At 33.4% G+C, this 27,474-nt stretch overlaps 1 protein-coding gene across 7 annotated transcripts in view; it reads right to left on the reverse strand.

The window, feature by feature from the left end:
• Nucleotides 1–27,474, reverse strand: part of CCSER1 (coiled-coil serine rich protein 1) — a 1,293,520-nt gene that overhangs the window by 1,033,983 nt on the left and 232,063 nt on the right. For all 7 annotated transcript variants that reach the window (XM_034671499.1, XM_034671500.1, XM_034671502.1 and 4 more), the window contains exon 4: nucleotides 18,407–18,500. In XM_034671499.1, the coding sequence (XP_034527390.1) occupies nucleotides 18,407–18,500 (94 nt within the window). The remainder of the gene's footprint in view (nucleotides 1–18,406; nucleotides 18,501–27,474) is intronic.

The raw sequence follows: 27,474 nt of genomic DNA on the forward strand, positions 1-27,474 counted from the left end.
AAAGCATATAACTGAAATCAGATGAAACTGCTAACAGACTATTAAATACACATATCTGTACATCATGAGAGAGGCTTGAGCTGGAGGAAGAGCCTTTGGAGTCAATATTTCTAAGTGATGGCTGAAGTTGACCTCTCTTAGCTTCAGAGTGTGATAGAAATGTAGAATATGATATAAAAATGTAATTCTTAGTAGCAAAAATCTCTTCATCACAAGAATGTATGGATAATGTAAGGAGTAGGGAAAAATACGAGCACATAAATGCATAAATAAGCACAAAAGCAATAAACTACGCTATATAGTTCATGTACACAAGTAGATAAGTGTAAGTACTATAGGTAGTAGCACTATACTAAAGATAATAAATGTTTTTTCTTTGCAAATAATAAGACAATGTAAAAGCAAACATGATTCTGTTAAATAGCCCAATCAGAATCGGGGGCTATTCCGGGTCCTTTAAATAGAGGAGATCTGCCTGAAGTCATAGATACACAGGTTGATATTCCACCCCATGGGTCTCTTAAGAGTCCTATTTCTCTTATCTAATATATTATTTTTTGGATCTAAGACACCATTGATGGCAAGATATATTTTACGTACCCCTGTAAAAGAAAAGCAAAATTAATGTCAATCTAAGACATAATGGTAAAAATATCTTCATTATGAATACATCATCAGAGATATTAAAATGTACAATACTGTGAATCTTCAAGTCAATGAAATATGTTACTAAAAAGAACCACTTAGTTAAACTGGTGATAACCTCCACTTCCATTTTCCTGAATATTTTTTTACCATTATTTTCCCCCAATAATATGTATTTGAAAAATTTTCTGATCTATGAATACTGTAATTGAGGGAGCAGTCCCAAGTTACTATTAATGCCAAGATATACCCCCCAAAAAGCCCAGATCCTTCAGTTTCTGGGAGCAATATTAATTAGCAAATATAAGATATATTGTCTTATAAGAAGACAAACAGTCCGTTCAGGTCTCTTAGTCATCTTTAAATATGGACAAATTTATAATGATAAGTGGTTTAATCCATTCCTCAGATAATGTTCTTATATATCCTGTCATTTTAGGATGCTGAGAGCAGGTTGTACTTGTAAGAAAGTTTTAAACTATTTTAGTTTGGGAAAGATTGCCCCTTCCTTACTAGTTGAGCCTTAGGCTGAAGACACTTTTTTCTTCTTACCCAAAATATCCTGCCTAAAAACGAAGGTATCAGAAAATCAGGTAGTTTGGTTAACAACCCCGTATCTGGTTCAGTGGGCTGTTCAGAATGGGGATAGAATCAATTTTCTTGTTTAGTCTGGGCACTCTTGACTCCTGGCTGAGAGTGGACAACAAACCCAGATCAGAATCTTTCTTTTAGTGTTCGTGTTGCAGAGTTCAGAGGTGTCATCTCTAGAATCTTACGTGATGTTACACTCTGCTGATCCATCAGATGATCCAGCAAAGAAAAGGTCATCCAGCAGAAATAAATAAATAAATAAATAAATAAATAAATAAATAAATAAATAACAGGAAAATCTGACATTCATGGATGATGAAACAATGACTTGATATGTGATTGTGACATCTCAAAACAATTGTGAAAATCTGGATTGATCATGCCTCCAGTTAAAAATGGTATCCTTCTGTTTCCCTCAGTGGGGAGACTGAGACCCCAAATAGGTGACTGCCTATATGAACATCATTATACTATTTCATTGTCTTTATCGGAATAACTTAACTATTCCAAATAACTTTACTCTTCATTACAGGGATTTCCCAAAAGGCCAATCAATTCTTCAATAGAAAGCATCAACAGTCTATCACATTCCCTGGTGATGGGTAGTAAGGAGGGCACGTATTGCATGGTGCACTGGGTGTTATACGCAACTAATGAAGCATCAAACTTTACATCGGAATCTGGGGATGTACTGTATGGTGATTAACATAATATAATAAAATAAAATTAAAAAAAAAAAGAAAAAAAAATTAAAAAAAAGAAAGCATCAACAGACAGATGCCCTAAGAATCATTAAACCTTTCATCTTAAAATCTTTGCTGTGCTGCTTCCACAAATTCTACACTCCTAAACTAGTGTATCATGATTCTTATCCAATCCCAATCAAATCTCTAAATTAAGATTTGCCTTAAACCAAATTAAGAAAACCTCAATAAATCCTAATCAATTCTTCCCCTTCCAAAAAACAATCAACATTCAGTGGAGGTGGCATTATTCCCTCACCTCAGTGAGGAATAGATTGAGTGAAGTCTTGTCAAATGATTGGGGAGCCAGCATGTGAAACTAATAACATAGTATCACTCAAATCTAATTATTTAGACAAATCTTGGTCTTATTTAAGTTGTCCAAGCATACTAAGATGTCTGGTTATAGAAAAGGTGGTCCTCGTAAGAATAAGAGATCCCCAATTCCACTGTAAACTTTTGGAAATTTTGATTAATAAGATGGGAATCAAAATATAAATAAAAGGGGTATGATGCTATGGCACACCTGATAAAACGATGCTATTAAAATTCTATATACAGGGGCGCCTGGGTGGCACAGCGGTTAAGCGTCTGCCTTCGGCTCAGGGCGTGATCCCGGCGTTATGGGATCGAGCCCCACATCAGGCTCTTCTGCTATGAGCCTGCTTCTTCCTCTCCCACTCCCCCTGCTTGTGTTCCCTCTCTCGCTGGCTGTCTCTATCTCTGCCGAATAAAATAAATAAAATCTTAAAAAAAAAAAAAAAAATTCTATATACAACAAATAGAAACTCTGTAATTGTTTTTAGTGTGTACAATCACAGCTTAATTTGTTGTAATAGTGTGAACGTTCATTATTATTTCTCTCTTTTCTGCCTCAGGCATTGTAGAAAATTATGTTCCATGTCAGTGGTTATTTTTCTTGTTGGTGAACAATTTTAAATACATAAATATTCTACTTCTTCAGAAGAAAGACCAGCATTTGCTTTCTTAATTACTTGTTCATTTTGACAGTGACAGCTGATGTTGTTGGCATTATTCAAGCAATTGTATGGAGTTGTCACCACATAATTGTAAGAGGCCATGAAATTTTATATTGAAACACATATATTCTTTCTAATTGCTACAGAAAAACCATGCGGAATGAAAGAAATATTTTCCTTTGACTGTATCCTCTAATGAACTTGGGCCATCGAGTGCCCTTTTGCACCGCAGAAGACAGTTTATAACAGTATGAAATGCTACAATAGCAGGTTACAAGTAAATTCTATGACTTCATTAAAATTGTTGTCATTTAGTATTAAATTAGGTCAGAATGTGTAAACATTTTTCAGCTATAGTTGATTAGATTTTGAAAGCTGTTCCATCTAAAAGCCTCTTTGTAGCTAAAGCAATCCTCCTGAAGTATAGAGAAGTGTGAAAGGCAAAACAGCCAGAGGCACTTTTAAATCCACAAATACAAATGATTCACTCTCTTGGCAGCTATAATAAGAAATAAAATAATTAATTGCAATTGTGTGTATGGAGCCAGTCAACTTATTAACAGGCCTGTTTCTACTACAAACTAACTTAATGACCTTGAACAAGACCTTTATAACTCTGAACATTCATGGGAAGGAGAGCAGGAGGGGCCCTACTTCGTAATACCTGATACGCTCTTCCAGCTAGGGCCATTCTTCTGTCATTTAAGTATCCCATTTATCACAGAGAACTGAATATGGAAAATAATGCACCCAGGCGGGTGTCATACTTTGAACAATAAGTTGATAATTGAAAAATGGGAATTGAAAACTATCCAATTAATGAATTAATCAATTGGTTGATTAATGAACTGGTCAACCAAAAACAACAAGTAAAAGCTATTAAATTATTGAATAGTTGAACTAATAAAACTATTAAATAATAAAACTATTAAAATACTGAAATATCTATCCAGAAAATAAGGATCACTGCTAATTGAATAGTCTGTGTTTATGGAATATCATGATCCCTATACCGTATCGATAGGCCATAAATTAATTACTTTTTCAATGATGACAATTAGCAAACCTTTTCACACAACCCTCTTTATATCTAGTTAGTCATTTACAAGAACCTGGGGAAGGAACATGGGGAAAAATATAAAAATTACATAAAAAGTATCATAAAATAAATTTAATTTTTTAGAATTTGCAATCCTTATGAAATTATATTTCTTGGATAGTAAAAATTTATGAAGAACTCAGGAATTAGGATTTCCTCTTAACATTTTAAAGGTTAAAAAGAAACAATTCAGTTGATAAAGTCCGAAGTTAGTTACATAGTTGTCCATCTTATCAGAGTATGTAGAATACACATTTTTTTTTCTTGACGATTCAGGGCTATAATGTTAATTTTTAAAAATGCAATGAAGTAATAGATTGCAATACAGTAATGCCTTATGACTTACTGAAACAGATGGAGATATCTGTTCCTACACTAAACGAGCCCACACTGTTAGGTTTTATGACTGTCTACTTTTGAAAGCTCTTTGCCTTTTCTCTTGCTTTTTGGCTAGTAGTCCTTATTTTTCACCACATTTAGAATGTTTGGTTGAAGCAACACTTTTTCTCCTCTCCTAAGACATTACTATGATTTTCAGCAGCTTTGGAGAATATGTAACTAAATATACTAAAATCGTATGTAAAATTAGAAGCAGCAAAGTCTAGAAAGATGGTGAAAAGAACCTGTCATTTACCATTAAGATCTGGATTAATATTGGCTGCGTGAACTTCAATAAGTTTTTAAGTACATAGTATTTACTTCTTCCACTGTACTTGGGATACATTAACACCTATTTCAGTGCCTTATTGTGATAATTTGATGAGATAACATATTTGAAATCCCTTGTAAACTGCAAACCTGAATACAAACGTATGATACGGTTACTATCATCATTATCAGAACAAGATTGCCATCTAATGGTCACTAAGCAGATAACAGGTACTCTAACCTCCTTAAAGCAGAAATGAAAAGCACAATAGCACCAGCAGACAAAACCCATGCATGAAATGACAAGTAGTGTCAAAACTGCATCCTCACTACAGTATTACCCCAACAGTGTATTTCGAGAAAACATTTCACACCTTCATTATAACTTCTCTTTCTGAAAACTAAACATCACTGAGAGCTTTGTAGAGTGAAAAGAGTAGGTAGGCATCAAGTCACAACAGTATAATTTAAACCCTAGTTCTGTCACTTACTAGTTCTGTAACCCTGGATAAAAACAATTCTCTTCTGGGTCTCCATTCCTTCATCTATGAAGTGAAAATAGTAATACTTTCCATAGAATTGTTGTTAGGATTGAAACTGACGAACCAGAGTTTATAAATTACAGCTTAAAAACAGAGCAAAACAAGAAACAGCTAAGTGTCTAACCAATGCTTGACACAACAATGCTGCTTCAGTAAATGAATATGTTAATTTCAGTTTCTCACATGAAGTCAAAGGCAAATTTATATGAGTGATGCCCATAACTAGAAAAGTTAATAAGAAGACAGCCAGTTTGTTTGTTCGTTTGTTTACGAGATGGGTGCACAGTAGGAGGACCCTAGGGTCATCCTGTCCCACAAACACAGCTAGATAACTAGAAAATCATCCTAAATACCTCAGAAATCAATCTGAAGACTGAAAGGACAAACTCCACAACTGAAGGGAGAAAAGAGTCCACACTGAAGAAGGTAGGAAGTGCGGAGATATGCTTCACTGAAGAATCAGAGTGTGGGTGCTGCAGAGGGGAGGAAGCCCAGGTCATGGAGAAGGGTGAGAAAAAGAGGAACACACAGGGCAACGCCAAGGAGAATATTTCCCCCAAAGCCATTGGCTTGGAAAATGAGAGGGGCTGAATTCCATGAGTTCTTGCAACTAGCAGGACTTGAAGTATGGAGTTTTAAGGTCAGCAAGCTTGGCTGGAACAGAGTGGGGGTTGGAGGGGAACTGCCCAGATCCTGGAAAGGAGGCTGGCAGAAAACCCCGGGGGGCAGACAGTGAAGAATGCCTGGAGCACACAAGTGGGAAATTATTCACTTTTCTCGGGGATTGTCCATGAGAGGAAGCAGTTCACTGAGATGCCTCTCTGGGAACAAAGGAGCTGGCCTGGCCAGCACCGCTGTCCTCCCTCACCCTCCAGCATAAACACAGAGCCACCTGAGGGACGCAGTGCAGCACCAACACTGAATGCCTGACTTGCTTACATGAAGCCCCAGCTCCCTGTGCTCCCAAGGCACTGCCCTTCTGAGTCAAGCTTGCCTCAGTCCCAGTATGATGGGCCCCTTCCCCAGAGGATCAGCACAAACCTCTACTCATTCCTTGTCTCTGGCCAGAGAGTTCTGCAGAGTCTCAGTTCTGGTGGAATTGGTATCAGGTCTCATATCACAATCAGACCAGAGCACACCTAGTTTTAAACTCGCCACATTCGGGCCGGAGAACAAACACTGCCCACAGCACTCAAGGAGAGCCTCTACAGAAATCTAGCCTGAAGGACAGAGCAGCCAAATCACAACAGCAGAGTGCATGCAGCACACACTGCAGACACTCGCTGAAGTGCCAGGCCCCAGGCACTAAAGGACCTCTTCTTCATAAGGCCATTACTATCAGGAGCAGGAAACATAACCAGCTTCTCTAACACAGAGAGAAGGTTGAGACTTAGACAAAATGCTGAGATGGAGGAGTTTATCCCCAGTGAAAGAAAAATAAGGCCACCACCAGAGATCTAAGTAAGACAGATATAAGTAGCATGCCTGATGGAGAATTTAAAGTAATGATCGTAAGGATACTTGCTGGGCTTGAGAAAAAAATAGAAGACATCATGGAGACTCTTACCATAGAAGTGAAAAAGTTAAAAAAGAATCAATCAGAGATGAAGAATGCAATAAATGAGACTGGAAACAGGCTTGATGCAATGAACACAAGGCTAGAAGAAGCAGAGGAATGAATTAGTTACCTGCAAGACAAAATAATGGAAAATACTGAAACTGAAGAAAAGACAGAAAGAAGAATTATGCAACATGAGAACAGACTTAGGGAACTCAGTAACTCCATCATATGTAATAAAATTCATATTATAGGAATCCCAGAAGAAGAAGCAAGAGAAAAGGGGGCAAAAAAATTATTTGGAGAAATAAGGGCTGAAAAATTCCCTAATCTGAGGAAGGAAACAGACATCCAGACCGAGGAGGCACAGAGAACTACCATCAAAATCAACAAAAGCAGGCCAACACCAAAACATGTTATAATTAAATTTGCAAAATACAGTGATAAAGAAAAAATTTTAAAAGCAGCAAGACAAAAGAAACCCTTAACTTACAAGGAAAAACCCACAAGTTAGCTGGAGATTTCTCAACAGAAACTCAGCAAGCCAGAAGGGAGTTCCATGATATATACTCAAAGTGCTGAATGGGAAAAACTGGCAGCCAAAAATACTCTATCCAGCAAGGCTATCTTTCAGAATAGAAGGAGAGATAAAGAGTTTCCCAGACAAACAAAAACTAAAGGAGTTTATGACCACTAAACCAGCCCTGCAAGAAATATTAAAGGCGACTCTGAGTGGAAAGGAAAGACCAAAAGGTCAAAGACAAGAAAGGATCAGAGAAAATCTTCAGAAACAATGACAAAACAAGTCATAAAATGACAATAAATACATACCTATCAATAATTACTCTGAATGAAAATGGATTAAATGTTCCAATCAAAAGAAATAGGGTGTCAGAATGGATTAAAAAAACAAAACAAAAAACAAAAACAAAAAAACAAGACCCATTTATATACTACCTACAACAGACTCATTTCAGACCTAAAGACACCTGCAGATTGAAAGTGAGAGACTGAAAGTGGAGAAACTTTTATCATGCAAATGGATATTAAAAAAAAGTCAGAGTGGCAATACTTATTTATATTGGACAAACTAGACTTTCTTGTTCTTATATTGTTTTTATCCTACTTTGATATCAGGGTAATAAATGGCCTCATAGAATGATTTTGAATATGTTCCCTCTATTCCATTATTTGAATGGTTTTGATAAAAGATTGTCATTATTATTATTATTTTTTTAATGTTTGGTAGAAGTCACCAATGAAACCATATAGTCTTGGGCTTTTCTGTGCTGGGAGATTTTTGATTCCTAATTCAATCTGCATTCTGGTTATTGGTCTAAGAAAATTTCCTATTTCTTGGATTCAAGATTCATGATTGAATCTTAGTAATTTGTGCATTTTTAGGAATTATCTGGGTTTTTTTCTAAGTTACATGATTTGTTAGTATGTAATTGTTCATAGTAATCTGTTATCACACTATGCATTTCTCTGGGTTTCTGTTGTACTGTTTTTTCTTCCATTTCTCATTTTGGTTTTTTGAGGTTTCTAGCTTTTTTCCCCCTAGTTAACATATTTAAAGCATCGCCAATTTTTTTTATTTATTTTTTGGAAAGACTTAGTCATTACTTTCAATGTTATGTTACTGTTTCTTCTGGTCTCAATTTTATTTATTTCTGATTTTTCTTTGTTACTTCCTTCCTTGATTAAATTTCAGATAAATTTCTTCTTTTTCTAGTTCCTGTGGTGTAATGTTGTTTCCTTTAACTTTTTTTTTCTTAGTACAAGCATTTATAGCATAAATTTCACTCTAACATCTACTTTTGCTCCATCCTATAAAGAATGCTGTGTTTTCTTTTTCATTGTTTTAAGACCTATTTTGATTTTTCGTTGGTTTATTTGGCCCACTGCTTGTGCAGCTGTGTGTTATTTGATATTTACATATTAAATATTTACGTTGTAGAAAAAATGTGATATATCCATAAGATGGAATACTAATAAGATCATAAAGGAGGAATGAAGTACTGATATAGATAGATAGATAGATAGATAGATAGATAGATAGATAGATGATAGATAGATATGGACATAGATATATAGATATATGCTACAACATGAATAAGCCTTGAAAACATTATGTTCAGCAAAGGAAGCCCATCACAAAAGACCAATATTGTATGATTCTGTTGATATAAAATGTCCAGAAGAGGCAAATATTTACAGACAGAAAGTGGCTTAGTGATTGCCTGGGGTCAGAAGTGTGGTAAATGATGAGTCACTGCTAATGGGTACAGCTCCATTTCGGCATGACAAAACTGTTCTAATCTTACATTGTGATGATATAGGCACAATGGTGCAAATATATTAAAAACCACTGAATTGTATAACTTAAATGCGTAAATTATATGGCATGTGAACTGTATCTCAATTTTTTTTTTTTTTTTACTTTCAAAGAGAAGTGGTCAACTACAATGTGAAAGAAATGAAAAAAAATCTCAAATCAAATTAAATATTCTTTGGAAATGCTCAAAAAAAAAGAGCCAGTTTTAAACAAAAGCTTCTATGTATTTGTGTTTTTAAAACTGTATATGAATTAATTTTATTAGTCAAAAAAAATCAAAATTATTAACACAGGGGCACATGGGTGGCTCAGTCAGTTAAGTGCCTGCCTTCAGCTCTGGTCATGATCCCAGGGTCCTGGGACTGAGTTCTGCGTCAGCCTCTCTGGTCAGCCAGGAGCCTGCTTCTATCTCTCCCTCCACACCACTCCCCCTGCTTTTCCTCTCTCTTGCTTGTGCTCTCTCTCAAATAAATAATAAAATCTTTTTAAAAAATTTAACACAGAGCCTTCAAAGTTAGAAAAACTTTGGGTCCAGATGAGACATCTACCTGTCTGTAGAATTTGATTACTCAAAGCTTCAATTTTCTCAAATGTGGAAGAATTATTCACCTCATTGAATTGGCACAGAGACTCAATAAATGTTATTTATTATTCTTTTATTATTTTATTTAATACTATAATTGTATAAGTTTGGAAATACATTATAACCACAAAATTAATTGCATGTGTTGTGGCATTCTGCACTTAAAATTTGAGAAATACTGTACTTGTAAATATGGTTGAGATTTTCCACTAATAGAGACTGGAAAAAATCACCAAAATCAGCAAGATTTGGTTCCTATTAATCCTCGGGAACATATTTTATCATGCATATTGTAAAAGATAGTATTAGCTATAATTATTAAAAAATAGAATATGCCAGATATGATAGAGACACCATTCCTCACAGCAAACTTATGAGGTAGATACTTTTATGACCCCCATTTTCAGATGAAAAAAGGAAAACTGAGATTAAATAATTTGTTCAAGTTTATACAGCCTGCTTGGTAGCTGAGAATTGTCTAACTCTAGAGTCCAGATTTGTAGCTACTATGTTATACTTCCAAAATTAAGTGTCCCACATTTCTCAGCTTTATACAACCACATTGAAGATAGCTTACACAAATTTTTTCTGACCCAGACATATCAAAGCTTGTAAAAACTTATAGTTAATTTTCATAATTTTCCCTGTGTGAATGTTGTTGCAATTTGTACATTACCATTCATATTAGCGAAGCCACTAGGGTTTCATCTCAGCTCTGCTGTGCTATTATCCATTAAAAATTAATAACAAAAATTACCTCCTTAATTAATAGGCACAGGAGGAGTTCCTAACTCACTGCAGAATTTTATATTGCTTGTTCATCAAACTCAAAATAATTTAGCAACTACCTAATTAATTCCTAATTGATATCATTGGACCATTACTTCTGCATTTGCATCTGGACATATACCAAGAGATACTGCCTTAGGTGTTTTTATATATAATGTCCAAAATAATTAACAAAAACAACAGAAAATTCTTCACCCAATCATCAAAATGACCATTGCATTGTTTTTATCAAACAGTGATAAATAAGGAAAGTGTATTGTCAATTGGGTAACTCATCTGCAAATTATAAAGATCACGTTTAAAAAGTAATAATCTGGTTTTCTCTCTGAACATCAATGATTTGGGTTAATAAGTTTTAAAATATTTAACATAGGAAATTTATTATTTCTCTTAGAATCACTATTTGAAATATGTTGTGGTATTTTAGACACATGACTAATATCTGGTTAAAAAAAAAAAATGTTTCCATGCATTTAAATGCATTGGTTTTAACACAAAGAAATGTACCACCTGTTACAAGCAAAGTGCCCTAATTAATTTTTGAATAATTAGTACCAACACAGCATCACTTATTTTTTTTTAAGATTTATTGATTTATTTTAGAAAGAGAGGGAGAGTGCAAGCAATGGGAAAGGAGCAGAGGGAGGGGCAGAGGGAAAGAGAATATTCAGCAGGCTCCCTGCTAAGTGTGGAGCCTGAAGCAGGGCTGGATCTCAAGATCCTGAGATCATGACCTGAGCCGAAATCAAGCGTCCTATGCTTAACCGACTGAGCCACCAAAGCACCCCTACCAGAACATCACTTAAAATGATACACAGAGTTGAGATTATAAAAATTAAAATCAGAAAGCATATTTTAAAACAATATATGATCATGATGAAGTTAAGAAATTAAGGATTATAAAAAATATCAATGATTGGACAAACTTTGACAAGGAATTTAAGATGTCAAGAGATGAAACCAACTTGTAGTGGGCTCCTATTTTATTCTAGGCAACTGTGAAAGGCAATTTGCATATAAATAGGTCTCCTACTTAGGATGATATTTTGAGATAGTTTTATTGTCATTTTACAAATGAAAAAAAAATTGCTTAAAATAACTGGATCATTTGCCCAAGATCACTGTGGTACAGCTGGAATGCTAACTTGGGTATGTCTGTCTTCAAAGTGACTACTCTCTTTTGATATTAATTTGTCATTTCTTTAATTAGAATGGATCTTTAAGATGCAATTTTCTCCCAGAGAGTTATTGTGAGCATTAACTTGAGACAGCTTAAGAAAAGAGCATAGCTCATTACAGGCATTTAGGTTTCCTTCCCATCAACTTGGATTTCGTTACTACTTGCTAAAACTGATGCATAACCAACTCCTAGTAGCCAAGAAAAGAATTGGGAAAATGGCATTTTATTGAATATGTTCCAAACAGGTAACACCAAATGTGTTTTAGCTTTATTTAATTAATTATGATGCTTCACTGTCAAATTTCAGGTGCATGTTTCACATCATTATTTGAAGATACTACTACAAACAGTCTAAATAGAAATGTGACATTGTTCTAGTTTATCATGGAAAAGAAGAGCTAAGGATTAAATGTTCTGAAAGCAAAATTAAAATTCTTATTCTTATTTCTTTATCAAATATTACGCACTGTCCAATATTTAACTGGCATTATGGAAACAACTATTTGTAGAAAAGTTATCTTATTTAGTCACCTAAGGGTAACATTTTGCAAACAGTTTGTTTTGATGGACTCATCAGGAAGTAACATTGTTTAACATTAGATATGCTATTGGGCTTTATGGCAATTACCTTAAAGTGAGGTGAGGAAAATGACTGACAACATCTACTTCAACTATTTTCAATGTTAAAATTACCCGAAGAATGTTAATATGTACAAGGAACTGAATTTTATTTTTGGATTAAGCAAATCCTCATAAAATTCCTAGCTTTTGCTACACTGATATGTCACCATTTAGAACTGCTTCTACTGAATTGGTAGCATGATGCCACCAGCTTGTACTAAAAGGAGTTGCTGAAGAAATTGTTCTTGATGTCAATCATTTATACCTTATAAAGACATGTGAACAAAATACCTTTCAGTTCTTAGTAACAAAAATTCTTTATTTAATAAAATGCATTGACTGGTTGACTGAATGATTGATGGCATATGTTTTTAATCATGCAACTGGCTGTGTTTCTTTCTTCACATATGTTAGGAAAGCACTCCAAGTAACATTTTTCTACTCACTATCGTGATACTAATATATGTTTTGTGTGCCAACCTCACCGGTAGTAGCTTCATCTTATTTTTCATATCTTCTTTTATCACTATTCTATTCTCCTCAAGTGATTATTATTTGTAAGATGCTTAAATGAATAGAAAAAAATCCTCCACACAAACATGTAAAACCACATAAAGAAAATAAGGAAAAATACACTGCTGGTATTTTTCTTCTACACACTGTACAGGTCATAACATATATTTCACTGTAAGGAAAAAAAATTTAAAGATTTTTATTTATTTGAGAGAGAGAGAGCGAGTGAGCACAAGAGGGGGAGGCAGGGACAAAGCTAGAGGGAAAGGAAGACTCCCCACTGAGCAAGGAGCCTTATGTGGGGCTGGATCCCAGGACCCTGGGATCACGACCTGAGTTGGAGGCAAATGCTTAATTGACTGAACTACCCAGGTGTCCCTGTAAGGAAAATTTTAAAGTCATTTATTTGAGTCTTAGAGATATTAAATGCTAGTAAATTTTGTTGGTACTTTTTTCCCCCCAAAATACTATTGAGGTATATCTAACAAACATCACTGCTAAAATCTTGCATGATTCATTTGTGGAAAAAGCAACACCACACCAATGAATAAGAGAGTGAAGAGAAATATAAAAACTGAGAAGGGTCACAAATATATTTTTTAATTTATCAAGCTATAAAAGATAGCATCTCATATTTTTTTAATCAAAACTGTTTGGTCATGTATGCATTATAAATGATTTATTAAGTAAAGAAGCATTAAATATAATATTTTGCCACAAGGGAAATGAATGTCTAGCATTAAACAAATTGAAATCCCGTATTTGAAACATGACGCATATTAATTATTTATTGAAAATATTATCCAAAAAAGTAATTTAAGCATTTATTCAAGAAAAATGTGATTAAAGACATCTGGAAGGCTTATCCATAGGATTTTTAATCTAAAAGCTTAGCTTTTAGATTAGAATTTGTAAAGATAAAATTAGATAATGCCAAGATCAAAGTAAATTATTCAGAATAGTTGGTTTTATTTTTTTCTCCCCAAGGCAAGTCTCTTTTTGAGAACTCACTTTGAATTCATATACCTTTCCCTCACTGATATTGCCCTTTCTTACTTTCATTAATAATAACAATAATAATAATAGCCACTTACTGCACTGTAAAACAGATATTTCATTTGTACTATTATTTGTACTACCTCTCCCTTTAGTAGGAGTATGTTAATTTAGGTCTCCATAAATACATTTAAATATTAAAAGGCTTTGTGGAACTTTACTCAAATTGTCCACTGCACTGGTCAAAAACCAACTTTAAAACCTATCTGTAAACTTACAGTTAGCCTTTAGAGGAAAACACAAATAGCAAAGAATGAAAAAAAAAAAAAAAAGATGTCCAAAATTATTACGACAATAATGAACAGCCATCTTTACCAAGGTCAGTATAGTACAATCATAAGTGCAGAACTTTCAACAACATGATGAAACACCTAGACACATCCAATTGTGCAAGTATGTAGGCATTTCTACAACAAAGACCTTGAGCCCTTGGGTTTTTTTCTGCTCTGTTTTTGCTATTCTAATATTTTAATTGCCTACTTGATATACTTTAGCTCATATCCCCTATACTGCAAGTAGGACATCAACTAACAATGATTCCTATTATATGAACACTAACTATGTACACTTATTAGGCATTCTGTTTCCATTAGAATGTCTTTTTATATGTTAAATCACTCAATATGAGTAATGTCCAATGTATACATGTTGAAAGAAATGCGAGGAAATTTTTTTTTAATTTCATAGTTTTGAACACTGTATAGTAAAATAGATCTAATTAAAGGTCTTTGATTTTTCTATAGAAAAATAAAGTGATTCAACTTTACTAATTTTTGTTTTATTTTTAATCCATTTTTATTCATATACATGGCCAAAATTTTCTAGCTATGTTTTAAATAAAATAATTTAAATTAACAGAGAGCAACTGAGCATCTCCTATACGCAAATTACTGTAGTAAAAAGGAAAGCAGAAATTGTACACTTTCTATACATGGTTATTTCTCCAGTCTTTGCAGATTTAACCATCAATAATTGTATGTTAAACTGAATAAAATTTATAAATGTCACATATGACAATTACTAGAAATATATGACTAAATTTCAAAACAAAAATATTTCTCTGGGCTTTTACAAAAATCACCTTGGCCATTATATTAAGCCTTACTGTAAACTGCTTTGAATCTTTGCCTTAATAAGACCCTAGAACCGAAAATTGAAATATTTTACCCTAACAAACTTTTTTTAAACCCTCCAATGATTTTTAGTAATGTAAGTAATAGAATTTAATGGTACCGTTATTTTAGTTCTCAGACTTTTGAAAATCACTTTTATTTAAATCATAATTTTAAAATGGCTAGCATTAATGAGTTTTTTATCAATATCAATTATCAATAATGAGCTTCTTATATTTTGAGAAGACCTTTAATTATGTTGCTTAATAAAAATATAAATTGCATAAAACCTATTCAACCAGAAATTCTTCTTTCTGAGCTAATGTGCATAAACAGATAGTTGTGGCTTTTTTTAAACCCTATGATGTGTCATCCAAAGTGAAATAGGTTTTCAAAAGACATTTTATTAAGTAGCATTAAACAAACCCAAGTCACTCTAAGGAATATTTCATTTATCAGAATTGTACTTCAGGTAAGCAAAGTGAGATCATTTACCTCATGCAAAATTTGGTTAACTCAGTTGATTCAAGAGGTATTCCAGCTTGGCTTCAACCAAGCTACCTACATTCTGAAGTAGACTCGGGAGATTTACAGTTTTTAGTATATCATCTTTTTCCTTATAATAAACTAATGAAGTACATAGCACCCATTACTTTATAAAAAATGAAATTAAATTTTAAAAATGCTTGTTTTTGTTCCCAAATAAATTGAGCTAAGTCTTTATATTTTTAAGTCACCCTTTGCTCTTCATCATGATTGCCTATCAAACATAACTGAGATTGCTACATTATCTATAATTCTTTTAAATTATTACTTGGTTTTATTTTTATTGTGAAAATCTTCAAAAATGCAAAAACCAGGACATATTACAATTAATGCATGAATCTTTCACCTCAAACACCTATTGCTTAGCTTTGAAAATTTTCAACAACTTTCCAATTTTGTTTCATCTATTCCCTCTTCCAGACTTGGTAAAGTAAATCTCATTTATCATATTGTTTCAACCACACGCCTCTCTCTAAAGTTTTCTTTCTTTTTTTTTTTTTTAAAGATTTTATTCATTTCTTTGACAGAGAGAGAGATAACCAGCGAGAGAGGAACACAAGCAGGGGGGGTGGGAGAGGAAGAAGCAGGCTCCCAGCGGAGGAGCCCGATGTGGGGCTCGATCCCAGAACACCAGGATCACGCCCTGAGCCGAAGGCAGACGCTTAACGACTGAGCCACCCAGGCACCAACCCCTCTAAAGTTTTCTTTAAAAAACAAAACAAAAATATTCAATACCCAACAAAAAAACTAATTATGTAATAATTTAGTCATTTGTCAAATTTCTCCACTTTTATAGTGTTTTAAGTCTTTCAGTAAGTGTGCCAACAAAATGTCACACTTCATTTGCCTCTTTTAATCTACAATATCCCTCCCCTTATCATCATGCCATTTATTTGTCTAAGGAACCAGACCATTATCCTGTGAAATTCCTCACATTCTATATTTGGTTGCTGGATTCCCTCTCTCCTCATCCCAATATTTCCTGTAAAATCTACAAGAGAACTGAACAGATCTAAGTACTTGTAGGCAGGAGTGGTGGTGCTGTGTACTTCTCTAGGCATTGCATTAAGAGGGGAAAATGTCTAGTTGTTACAATTTTAGTGATGTTAGTGATCAGTGGATTTAGGTATTGCCCGGTCTAATCCAAAATTGCAAGTTCTCCATCAACAACATACCCTTACAGCCATGCCATGGCACACACAGACATCTTCATTATCCTTTTAATAACTGCTCATTATACCATTGTATATTCAACAAATGTCCTATTGTAGAACATTTGAGATGCTTCCAATATTTGTTATTAAAAATATTTTGCAATGAATAGTTATTTGCTGACATTATTTTCTATGATCCCAGTATTTTAGGATTAAATTTCTAGAAGTTGGATATTTGAATCTAAAGGTAAATGCATGTATAGTTTTGCCAAATATTGAAAATTTCCCTCCAAAAGGGTGTACATTCCCACTATATGTAATTTTCTAAGATAAATACACATGAATGACAAAATTGTATAATGTATCTGTATAAAAGGGAGAAAAAGTCTGCAACTTTAAAAGACTATCTGTCAAATCAACTGCAGCAAGAATGTCTTAAAAAATGATTGTCCTAAATTTGTATTCAACCAGAAAAAAAAATTTTAAAGTAGCTTCTTTGGAGATTAGCAGAGTAATACAATATAAACATTGTAAAATATAAAATATAAACACTACCTTCTTTTGACAATTTTTAATGTGATATTATATATAATATAAAAATACTGCATAAAAAATCATTATAAAATATTAGAACAGGAAATAACCTTAGAGATTATGTCTAACTCTTAAAATTTAAAATACGGACACTAAAATCCAGCAGGCTGATTTTCTTAAATATGTGCAGAAAGGCCAAGATTTTAAAGCTCCAGTTTAATATTTTTTTTTTTCTTGAGAGAGAGAGAAAAAAAGAGTGGCAGGGGGAGAAGGAGAGAGAGAATCTTAAGCAGGCTCCATACCCAGCATGGAGCCTGATGCACAGCTCGAACCCATGACCCTGAGATCAGAACCAGAGCCAAAATCAAGAGTTGGACATTTAACCAACTAAGACACCCAAGCACCCTGATATTATTTCTACTTCAATTTGAAAATGACTATGTTAAAGATGTTATAAGCAAAACAAGCAAACAAACAAAAAACAGCTTGTCTTGGTACCCAAATATCTAAATGTGAATAAACAATTAATCCCTATAACCTACTTTAACAGTAGTAACTTAAGTATTTGAAGATATGACAATGTATGCTTTAATATAAATTTAAACTATTACAAATATAATGGGCTTCCTTCTTCATTCATTCAACAAGAATTTACTTATCTCATGCTATAAATATGTGTTTATGAGTATGTGTTTGTGGTTGTTATTGGCAATTATTAATTTTGAGGTCAACCTTATTGCATCAACATTAACCTATGCAGCTATTATTAAAGCAGTTAAGATTTTGAAGAGTAAACGTTGATCTACAAAATCTCCATTTGGTTATATAAAATAAATGAAAAATGGGATTGTAATGGTTTTTTCTTCCCCCAAAAAGAGAAATATTAACTTTACCACTATGCATTAAATTGCAATTTCCTTCTTTGAAATCCCTTTATAGGTTTTTTTTTTTCCTATTTTATAATTGTCTTCCAACTGGATTTGTATTTCCAAAACAGATTTTAAGATCACCAGAGTCATGTGTCAATGGTACCTAGCATGTGCCTTGCACATATAATATACAAACTGGAGATGGAAAAGACTGAATGCATCCTAAACAATATAAAGTTTATCAATGAACTGATAAATAATTAGAATCAGAGTTGTATGATATCGTGCATTTATTTAACACTTACCAGAAGGATGAAGATTCTGTTCCTCTAAAAATTCTAAATCAAGCATTAGATCATCTTCATCCAGTTCACAAGATCCCAAATTATTCAAAACATCCTGAAGAAAAAGTAAAATCAATAGTTAGAAACCAAATCACTGAGAAATTGAGGAAGTATCCACATACAGATGCCATGAACTTTAACATTATCTGCTCAATAAAATATTCCAAGACTTATTATAAAAATCTTAACTTCCACTAAGACTGCCAAAGAGGATATAAAGGTTTTTTCAAATGTATAGAAGTCTGTGAACTGAAATTTTTTTTTATATTTATCTTTCAAATCTGGACATTCTTCTGACACATTTAATGAATTCTCAAACAAATTTTGTATACAGTGACAGCTGTGAGATATTAATTGAGACCATACTTAAAAGCAAATATCCAGTTACCATTTCCCAATCATTTGCTTAAGATTAGGAATGATGAACAGAAGAAAGCAACATCAATTAGATTAAAAATTAATTACTGACTTTCATAATGCCATAAACATCAGAGCTAGATTACATTTTTTCTCCCCTCCCCTCCCCTCCCCCCTCCTCCCCTCTCCTTTCCTTTCTTTTCTTTCCTTTCCTTCCTTTCAGAGGGCAAATAGCACAATAAACCAGAAGGGATATTGAGAAGTCTTGAGGGGAAACGGTGATGTGCAGAGGTAGGAATTCTTGAGGGAGGAATAAGGTCCTAATTTGTGTATTTGTGTATATAGATAGGTGGTGACTATATTAAGAAAAAGCAATAATTTAACATTTAGAGACTAGATTGAAGTAACAGAAGACATTTTTTGTACTTTTATACAAATGTACATAATGCTACACGTAGTAACTGACACTACATCTTAGACTTTTTCTATTGATGTGAATGTTACCATAATCATTTAAGTTTAAAGAACTAAATATTCATTTAAAAAAAAGCCCAGTGATATTGTCAAATGGAACCCGAACGCCTTAGTTCTAGGGACCAAGTAAGGACACTGGGGGGGGGGGGGGGAAAAAAAAAGGAANGTTCTAGGGACCAAGTAAGGACACTGGGGGGGGGGGAAGGGGGGGGGGGGGGAAGAAAGTAAGGACACTGTGACTTTTAAATAAATTATTCTCACAGTTAAAAAAAATAGAATTAAACATTACTAAACTTTAGAATCATATGGTATCCGTGAATAGAACACAATAGTTTCAAAGGTGAAAAATATCCCCAAATCTAGGGGATGCTCTCTACCAATGAAAGTTACAAGTAGTCATTATCTCATTGTATTATATTATATTGTACCTGTATTAATTACAAGGTAACTAGTAATTTAAACTATAAAAAAAGTCAAACTGTTACTGGCAGTTTTATGACATACTGTGGCAGGAATAGCCTACAGGGAATAAGTTGTGTATTTACATAGCATCAAAAGATGTTATAAAATATAGGCAACAAAAGATAAGCTGCCATCTTCAAAAATGCAAAACAGAATATTAAAGCAAAAAAAGAAGCATAATTCAAATTGAACAGGAAAAAGAAAGAGTTTAGAAAAGGGAAATTTGGTAAAGACACTATTTTTAGTGTCTATTAAGTGCTATCCAAATGAGAGAAACTTAATCTGGAAGTCGAGAATATTTTGGTTTTTAAAAAAAGTTTTATAGTGAAAATGTAGTACTTTATCCAGTTTCAAATTAGTCTAAGTAATTTTAGTCTTATATTTAGAATTTCATTGACCAAGATTATATTCTTGTTTTCATCTAGAATTCATATGTTGAAGTCCTAACCCCCAGTACCTTAGAATGTGACATGTGTGGAAAGAAGCCCTTTAAGGAAGAAATTATATTTAAATAAAGTTGCATGGGTGGGTCCCAATCCAATAAGACTAGTGTTCTTATAAGAAGAGGATACTAGGACACCGGCAACAGGGACAGAGGGAAGATGATGTGGGGACACAGCAAGCAGGCAGCCATTTGCAAGCAAAGGAGGATTCAGGAGAAATCAAATCTGCCTAGACTGTGATCTTGGACTTCCAACTTCCGGAACTATAAGAAAAAAAATTTCTATTGTTTAAGCCACCCACTCTGTGGTATTTTGTTATGTCACCCCCAGCAAACTAATACAGTCAACACCATTTAGAAAGCAATGAAGGTTGAAACAAAGGAAGAAAGGAAATAAACAAGTACCTGGAAGATGGTTATGACCTTTTTTGTTATGTCCACTAAGGACATCTTTTTCATTATAGGATTCTATGGTTGTCAACACAGCATTTCCCTCTTCTGTTTGAAACCACCCTGCCCAATCCACCTCACTATGTTACCAGAAGAAGGTACCAGGTTCTTACATGAGTCAAACCCCCTGCCTTTGGTAGATGATCCAAGACAGGTATCTTAACCAAATTTGCTGATCACAACCCTTTTGCACAAATGAGACAAGTTTCTGTTTGGTGATAGATATTACAAGATGTAAAATGACATCATCACAGAGGCCTTGGATTTCATTAAGACTAGTCTAAGTCTACTTGAAAAATAAAATGTCATAGTAGCCGTCTTCTGGTTCCTGGTTCTAACAATTCCAGAGGTCCAAAGGCATTCATGATCTTTTCAAGGTTGAATTTTGAATTTTTACATTAATATATCCAAAAAAAAAGCTTAGCAAAATAAATTTTTAAAAAAAGATTTTTTTTTTGTAACAAGGAAATATTTAAAAATTCTGCCACTGATATTCCTACATTTAATTTGAGAAGGTAACACCAAGAAACTGAACAAATTAAATTTGGAAAACTTACTGTACTGTTTCAATTTTATTCTCATTTTGCAGGTGACCCTTGACATTTGGAATAGGTTGGGTCCACTGACCACCAATCTAGATGAATTGCTCTTAAATCTACTAATTCTAATTGTTTTGATATCTTGCTTACAAAGCACTTTCCTGATAGTGTAGTGGAGTCTTTGAATCTGGTAAAACCTCATAATAAAAGGAGACAAAATGCACCAACGTATGTTACAGAAAAAAATCAATATGAACTCAAACTTCAAAATAATATCTTTTCCAGATCTCTTCTTAAAAGAGACCAATAGCAGTAACAGTACGTTTGGCCTCAGCCAGCACTTATGGGCAATCCAGACACCTGCTGCCCAATATGCACCAACAAAAAAGACCAGGGCTCCTTGGGGGAAGGGGGAAAAGCAAGAAAAATGTGTCTGTGTCATCCTTTTGTGGCCAGAAAACAAGTTTCATCCTTAGGAAAAAAAAAAAAAAAATCTGAGGCAGGTTTGAAAAGCTAAGGAAGCCTAAATGCTGTTCCCTGGCTAATCTCTGACATATGAACACGAAAAAGACAAATTATGGCTAGATTAAACAGCTTGAGTCTGTTGGAGGCTGAGAGTTCATACTACTCAACTAGAAATGTTGACATGAAAGACATAAAGAGGCTCTCGTACTAGGTGTCATACGTAAGTGATGAATCACTAAATTCTACTATTGAAACTAATATTATTATATGTTAGCCAACTGGAATTTAAATAAAAACTTGAAACAAAACAAAAAAAAGAGGTGCTCGTACACGCACACACACACACGCAACACATAGAGGGTAAAATTTCTTTAATTTCTATTTTTTTCCAACAAATAGTTAATATATAGGTATTTTGTTCTTCCAACTATATGTATGCTTATAATAAGATGACATGTATTTCTTTCCATTTGTGTAAGGAGAGCCCTATAAACATCAAAGTAGCAGCATCAAAGTAATTCTGTACCAGTAATAGAAAATATTGATCAGCTTTGATGGGTCACACATAATAACCAAGTGGAAAAGGAGTCCAGCAGTTGATTAACACTAATGATCATATCCTGTATCTAACAGGGCACAACTGTGTGTTTCAAACATTTGATAAATTAGTGGAATATCTAGAAGTGGTAACTAAGCAGAAAAAGTCTCTCATCTCCCAGAAGATAAAAAGTTAGATAGCTCTACATAATAAAGATGTAATAATAAAAGTGCATGAGTTTTTAATAACATGCATACAGCAGACCTATATATCATAATAACAGGGAAACTAAACTATTTTGTAACACAAGCAATTTGGATTTAAAAAAAAAAAAACAAATCATTTTGTGAGGAAACACCAGTATTGCACACAAAATTAAAAGCTAGGCTTGAACTTAAATAAATAAGGCATGAGGGCATATAACAAGCAGATTTTAATTGTAAAAAGAAGTCCAACCTGATGGCCAGTATCCTTAGTTTGAATTATCTCTGAATGTATAGCAAATTCAAATGAGTAGACAAAAAATTTTCTAATTAAAAACACAGAATGTGCAAGTTTAAGAGATGACTTTCTTATTCTTTTAATTCTAGGATGGTTACTATATCTTAGGAAAGTCTCAGAAAGCTTTGAAATAGTCTCAGATATCTTTGAAATTCTAGGGAAATATGAAAATTTCCACATCAGCAAAGTGTAAGAAGAAAGATAAAAAGAAATGTAAATTCCTAGCATCAGCATATTAGTAACCAGTTTTAAGGTAAGAATATGATAGGCTTTGGGATTATTGTAATATGTATATTTTTTTCTTTAAAAGTGGCTAAAGCATTTAAGATAAATTGTCATGTTAGATTTGGTATTTTAATAACACTTTAGGAAGATTTTGATTATATAAAATTTGAACGAATATTTAAAGGTCATGGAAAATTTATTTTAATCCATATTCTAATTTATTGGTATATAACATTTGTGTGGGTATTTTGAAAAGAGTTGGTTGTTTAATTGTAATGAAATACTAATTATTTAATAAATTCATAATATTAGTAAATTGGATATTAAATCAAATACAATTACTACTAAGTATTCTCTAAGTAGACATTTAAAAATCTATCAGTAACACTGATTACTCATGTAATCTCCCAAATGACTTAGACCAATTAAAAGTAAACTAAAAAGTTATTAATGTAGTAATTTAAAAATTAATCTTCTAAACCCTAGGGATATAACAATAAACCTAATAGTGCATGTTTTCTTCCTTCACAGATCTTACAGTTAACTGCATTCCAGTAAAGAAATACCATTTTTTATAAATAAAGTATTTTTTTTAATGAATCAATCTCCTGTGTTTGGTTAGTGTAAAGCAATTCTCCAGAGCCTGGTTGCCATTGGCTGATATAATAAAATTGAATTTCTGAAGCTACTAAGTTGATAAAACAAGCTCTGATCACTCCATTAATATGTAACCATTCCAAACACCCACTCTAAAATAACCCTTTAGCATTGTTTCTTTATTGCAATAAAGATAATATTTATGACCCTATTAAAAATAAAGGAAGCTGAGACATGTCACCATACAAGTACGCATTGCTTTAAAAAGAAAGAATTCCATCAAAGGATGTTATTAAATTATTAAATCATTCTTTAATTGTGACATTATAAATATGCTATTAATAGCATATTTATACTGCTCTATTTTAGTCAAAGGATTATCCAAATAGGCTTAACTTATCTAAAGACAACGTATGGCATCCTGGTCTGGACTTACATAGCTGTTTACAAAATACGCACTTGACATAGTACAAATGCTCTGATCATTACTTGATCTAAAAGTTAAGAGATAACTATTTAAATTAATAAGAGGTAGTCAATCTGGTCTGCATTCTTCTTTTAATCATTCTACATTATAATCGGGGACTGATAGGATATACATATCATTCTCCAATATTCTAATCATAGGAGTTTTCACAGAATAACCCAAAATAAAATATCTTTTTGAAAATACTATTTTATTATCAAAAATGTATGATGTAGCTATTCTAGGAGACCCACAGTCAAACTTTCCTGTGTGATCCTAAAAACACATTCTGAGATTTGCCTTACAATTAATTATACTTGCCTTTACCTGGTAAAAATGATAAGGTCCACTAACTTGGCAAGTGTCTTTAAATAATTCATATTACCCCAAAAAGATAAATCATACAAATTATAAAAAATGAGAAGTGTAAAAGTGGCAAGGTACACACATCATCAAAAACAGGCATCAGAATAGGCTGGGTACATATAACTTGATAAGAGCTGAGTACCTATATATGCATGGAAAAGAAAAGAAAATACACCAATACATGGATATATATTTTTAATGATATGATTCCACTGCTACTTTTTGGAAAGAGAAATTAACACAACAATATTTTATAACTACTGCTCTGGAGATAGTTATTTGATTTTGATTTCCTGATTGCATAAAGAAAGCATACTCAATCATTATGATAGAATTACCTTCACCTTTCAACATGGCAGCTGTGAAATATTTCCAAACACAGCTTGGTCTTTGCTAGATACTAATTTTCTGTACAGTTTCATGTAGTTCAAAATATACTTTTAATAAATATTTTCAGAAATATGTCTTAATTCTATTACCCCATATTCGTAAGACTTCCCACAAGTCCAAAAACATACATTTTGCAAATATGAAATATCTTATGTTATTCATTAAAATAATATACTGTTATAAATATGTGCAAAGGAGAATAGTGTGTTTTAATTATCATGTGTCTCCTGTTGGTGGGAATGCAAGCTGGTGCAGTCACTTTGGAAAACAGTTTGGAAGTTCCTCAAAAAGTTGAAAATAGAGCTACCCTACGACCCAGCAATTGCACTACTAGGTATTTACCCCAAAGATACAAATGTAGTGATCCGAAGGGGCACCTGCACCCCAATGTTTATAGCAGCAATGTCCACAATAGGCAAACTACAGAAAAAGCCCAGATGTCCAGCAACAGACAAATGGACTACAGAAGGAAGGGGGGGGGTCGGGGATGGGGTAACCAGGTGATGGGTCTTAAGGAGGGCATGTGTGGTGATGAGCACTGGGCATTATATCCAACTAATGAATCGTTGAACACTACATCAAAAACTAATGATGTACTATAGGTCAGCTAAATGAACATAATAAAAAAAAAAAGGAAAAAAAAGAAAATACTCTTTAAAAAAAGAAGACATGGGATACACACACACACACACACACACACAATGGAATACTACTCAGCCATCAGAAAATGAAATCTTGCCATTTGCCATGACATGGATAGAACTAGGGGGTACTATGCTAAGTGAAATAAGTCATCAGAGAAAGACAATTATCATATGCTCTCACTCATATGTAGAATTTAAGAAACAAAACAGAGGATCATAGGGGAAGGGAGGGAAAAATAAAACAAGATAAAACCAGAGAGAGAGACAAACCGTAAGAGACTCTTAATCATAGGAAACAAACTGAGGGTTGCTGGAGGGGATGGCATAACTGAGTGATGGACATTAAGGAAGGTACATGATGTAATGAGCACTGGGTATTATATAAGACTGAAGAATCACTGAATTCTACCTCTGAAACCAATAATACATTATATGTTAATTAACTGAATTTAAATTTTAAAAATTACCATGTGTCTCCTTGTATTTAAATATGAAATATTTAGCTAAATGAGATTCTTAAAGCCATGCCCAGAGTTACTAATCTGTCCCTTTGTACTAATAAAAGGTAAACAATTCTGTAAGGACTAAAATAACAAAACACATATCATGCTATAATATTTCACATTTCAATATTTTTCAGGAAAGTTAACATTTATATGGATTCAACTAATCACAAATTTTATGGATCTTAAGCCAATATCTGAATTCACACAAAATTTAAAATTAAACTCTGAACATTTTATTTATTTTTTATTTTTTCAAGATTTTATTTATTCATTCAACAGAGAGAGAGACAGCCAGCGAGAGAGGGAACACAAGCAGGGGGAGTGGAAGAGGAAGAAGCAGGCTCCCAGCGGAAGAGCCTGACGTGGGGCTCGATCCCAAAACACCAGGATCACACCCTGAGCCGAAGGCAGATGCTTAACGACTGAGCCACCCAGGTGCCCCAACTCTGAACATTTTAATTTTAATCTATGCAAGGAAATAAGTTAAAGTTAATTTTATTATTAAGCAATAAAAATAGGAAACTAGGAATTGTGGATATATTACATAATTACCAAACTTCATAAATAAAAATTAAAATGTAATAATTGCTGTTAGTTTCAAAATGCACATTTGTACAAAGAACAAGCCGATGGTTGCCAGAGGGAAGGGGGTAAGGTGATGGCCAAAATGGGTGAAGGGCAGTGGGAGAAACAGGCTTCCAGTTAGAGAATGAATAAGTCATGGGAATAAAAGGTACAGCACAGGGAATATAGTCAATGGTACTGTAACAGTATTGTATGGTGATGGATAGTGGGTACACCTGTGGTGAGAGCAGCATAATGCACAGATTTTGAATCACTATGTTGTACACCTGAAACTAATGTAACATTGTGCGCCAACTATACTCAATTGAAAAATTAAAAATTTAAAAACTTAAAATGCTTATTTTTTCTTAGCGTCATTTAAAATAAGGAGAAGAAAAAATGGTATCTACTTATTTTCATGATAAAATAGAACCAAACATCACAGATGCCATCTCTTAGATTCTAAACCTGACTGTATCATTTTGTGCCATTGTCAATAAACCAACACAAATAAATAATCTTTATTAAATAGTCTCATCTCCAATGAAAGCAACATTTGTTCAATAAAATACTACAATTACACCATGTGTAACTGGCTAGAGATGAACATGGCAATGTGAAAAAGAATGATCTAACAATTAGAATATCTGAAATACTAACATTTAAAAATATATATTATAGAGAGAGATCATTATTTCTAGCCTTCATTCTTACTTGTGCACTAGGGGAATTGATCATTCCAAAGTCATGACATGTACTCTGTCATGTACGCATGACATGTACCCTCTCCCAGTTGGGTGTCACCATCAACTTTTTGCCAAGAATCATAACTATTCTTCACTTTTCACTAAACACTTCTCTAAGATTATTCTCATTGAAGTATTAATTTGTATATATTCCCTCATTATTTAACACATGAAAAGGTATCAATAGTATGTATCTACAGAATAAATAGTAATTATTGTTATTCAAAATCCTATAATATGATCTCCATCTCCCTCCCTGAAATTCCTTCCTACAATTGTATTACAACCAAACATATC

This window comes from Ailuropoda melanoleuca, chromosome 11 (genome assembly GCF_002007445.2).
Source record: "Ailuropoda melanoleuca isolate Jingjing chromosome 11, ASM200744v2, whole genome shotgun sequence".
In the NCBI taxonomy this organism is placed as follows: Eukaryota; Metazoa; Chordata; class Mammalia; order Carnivora; family Ursidae; genus Ailuropoda; species Ailuropoda melanoleuca.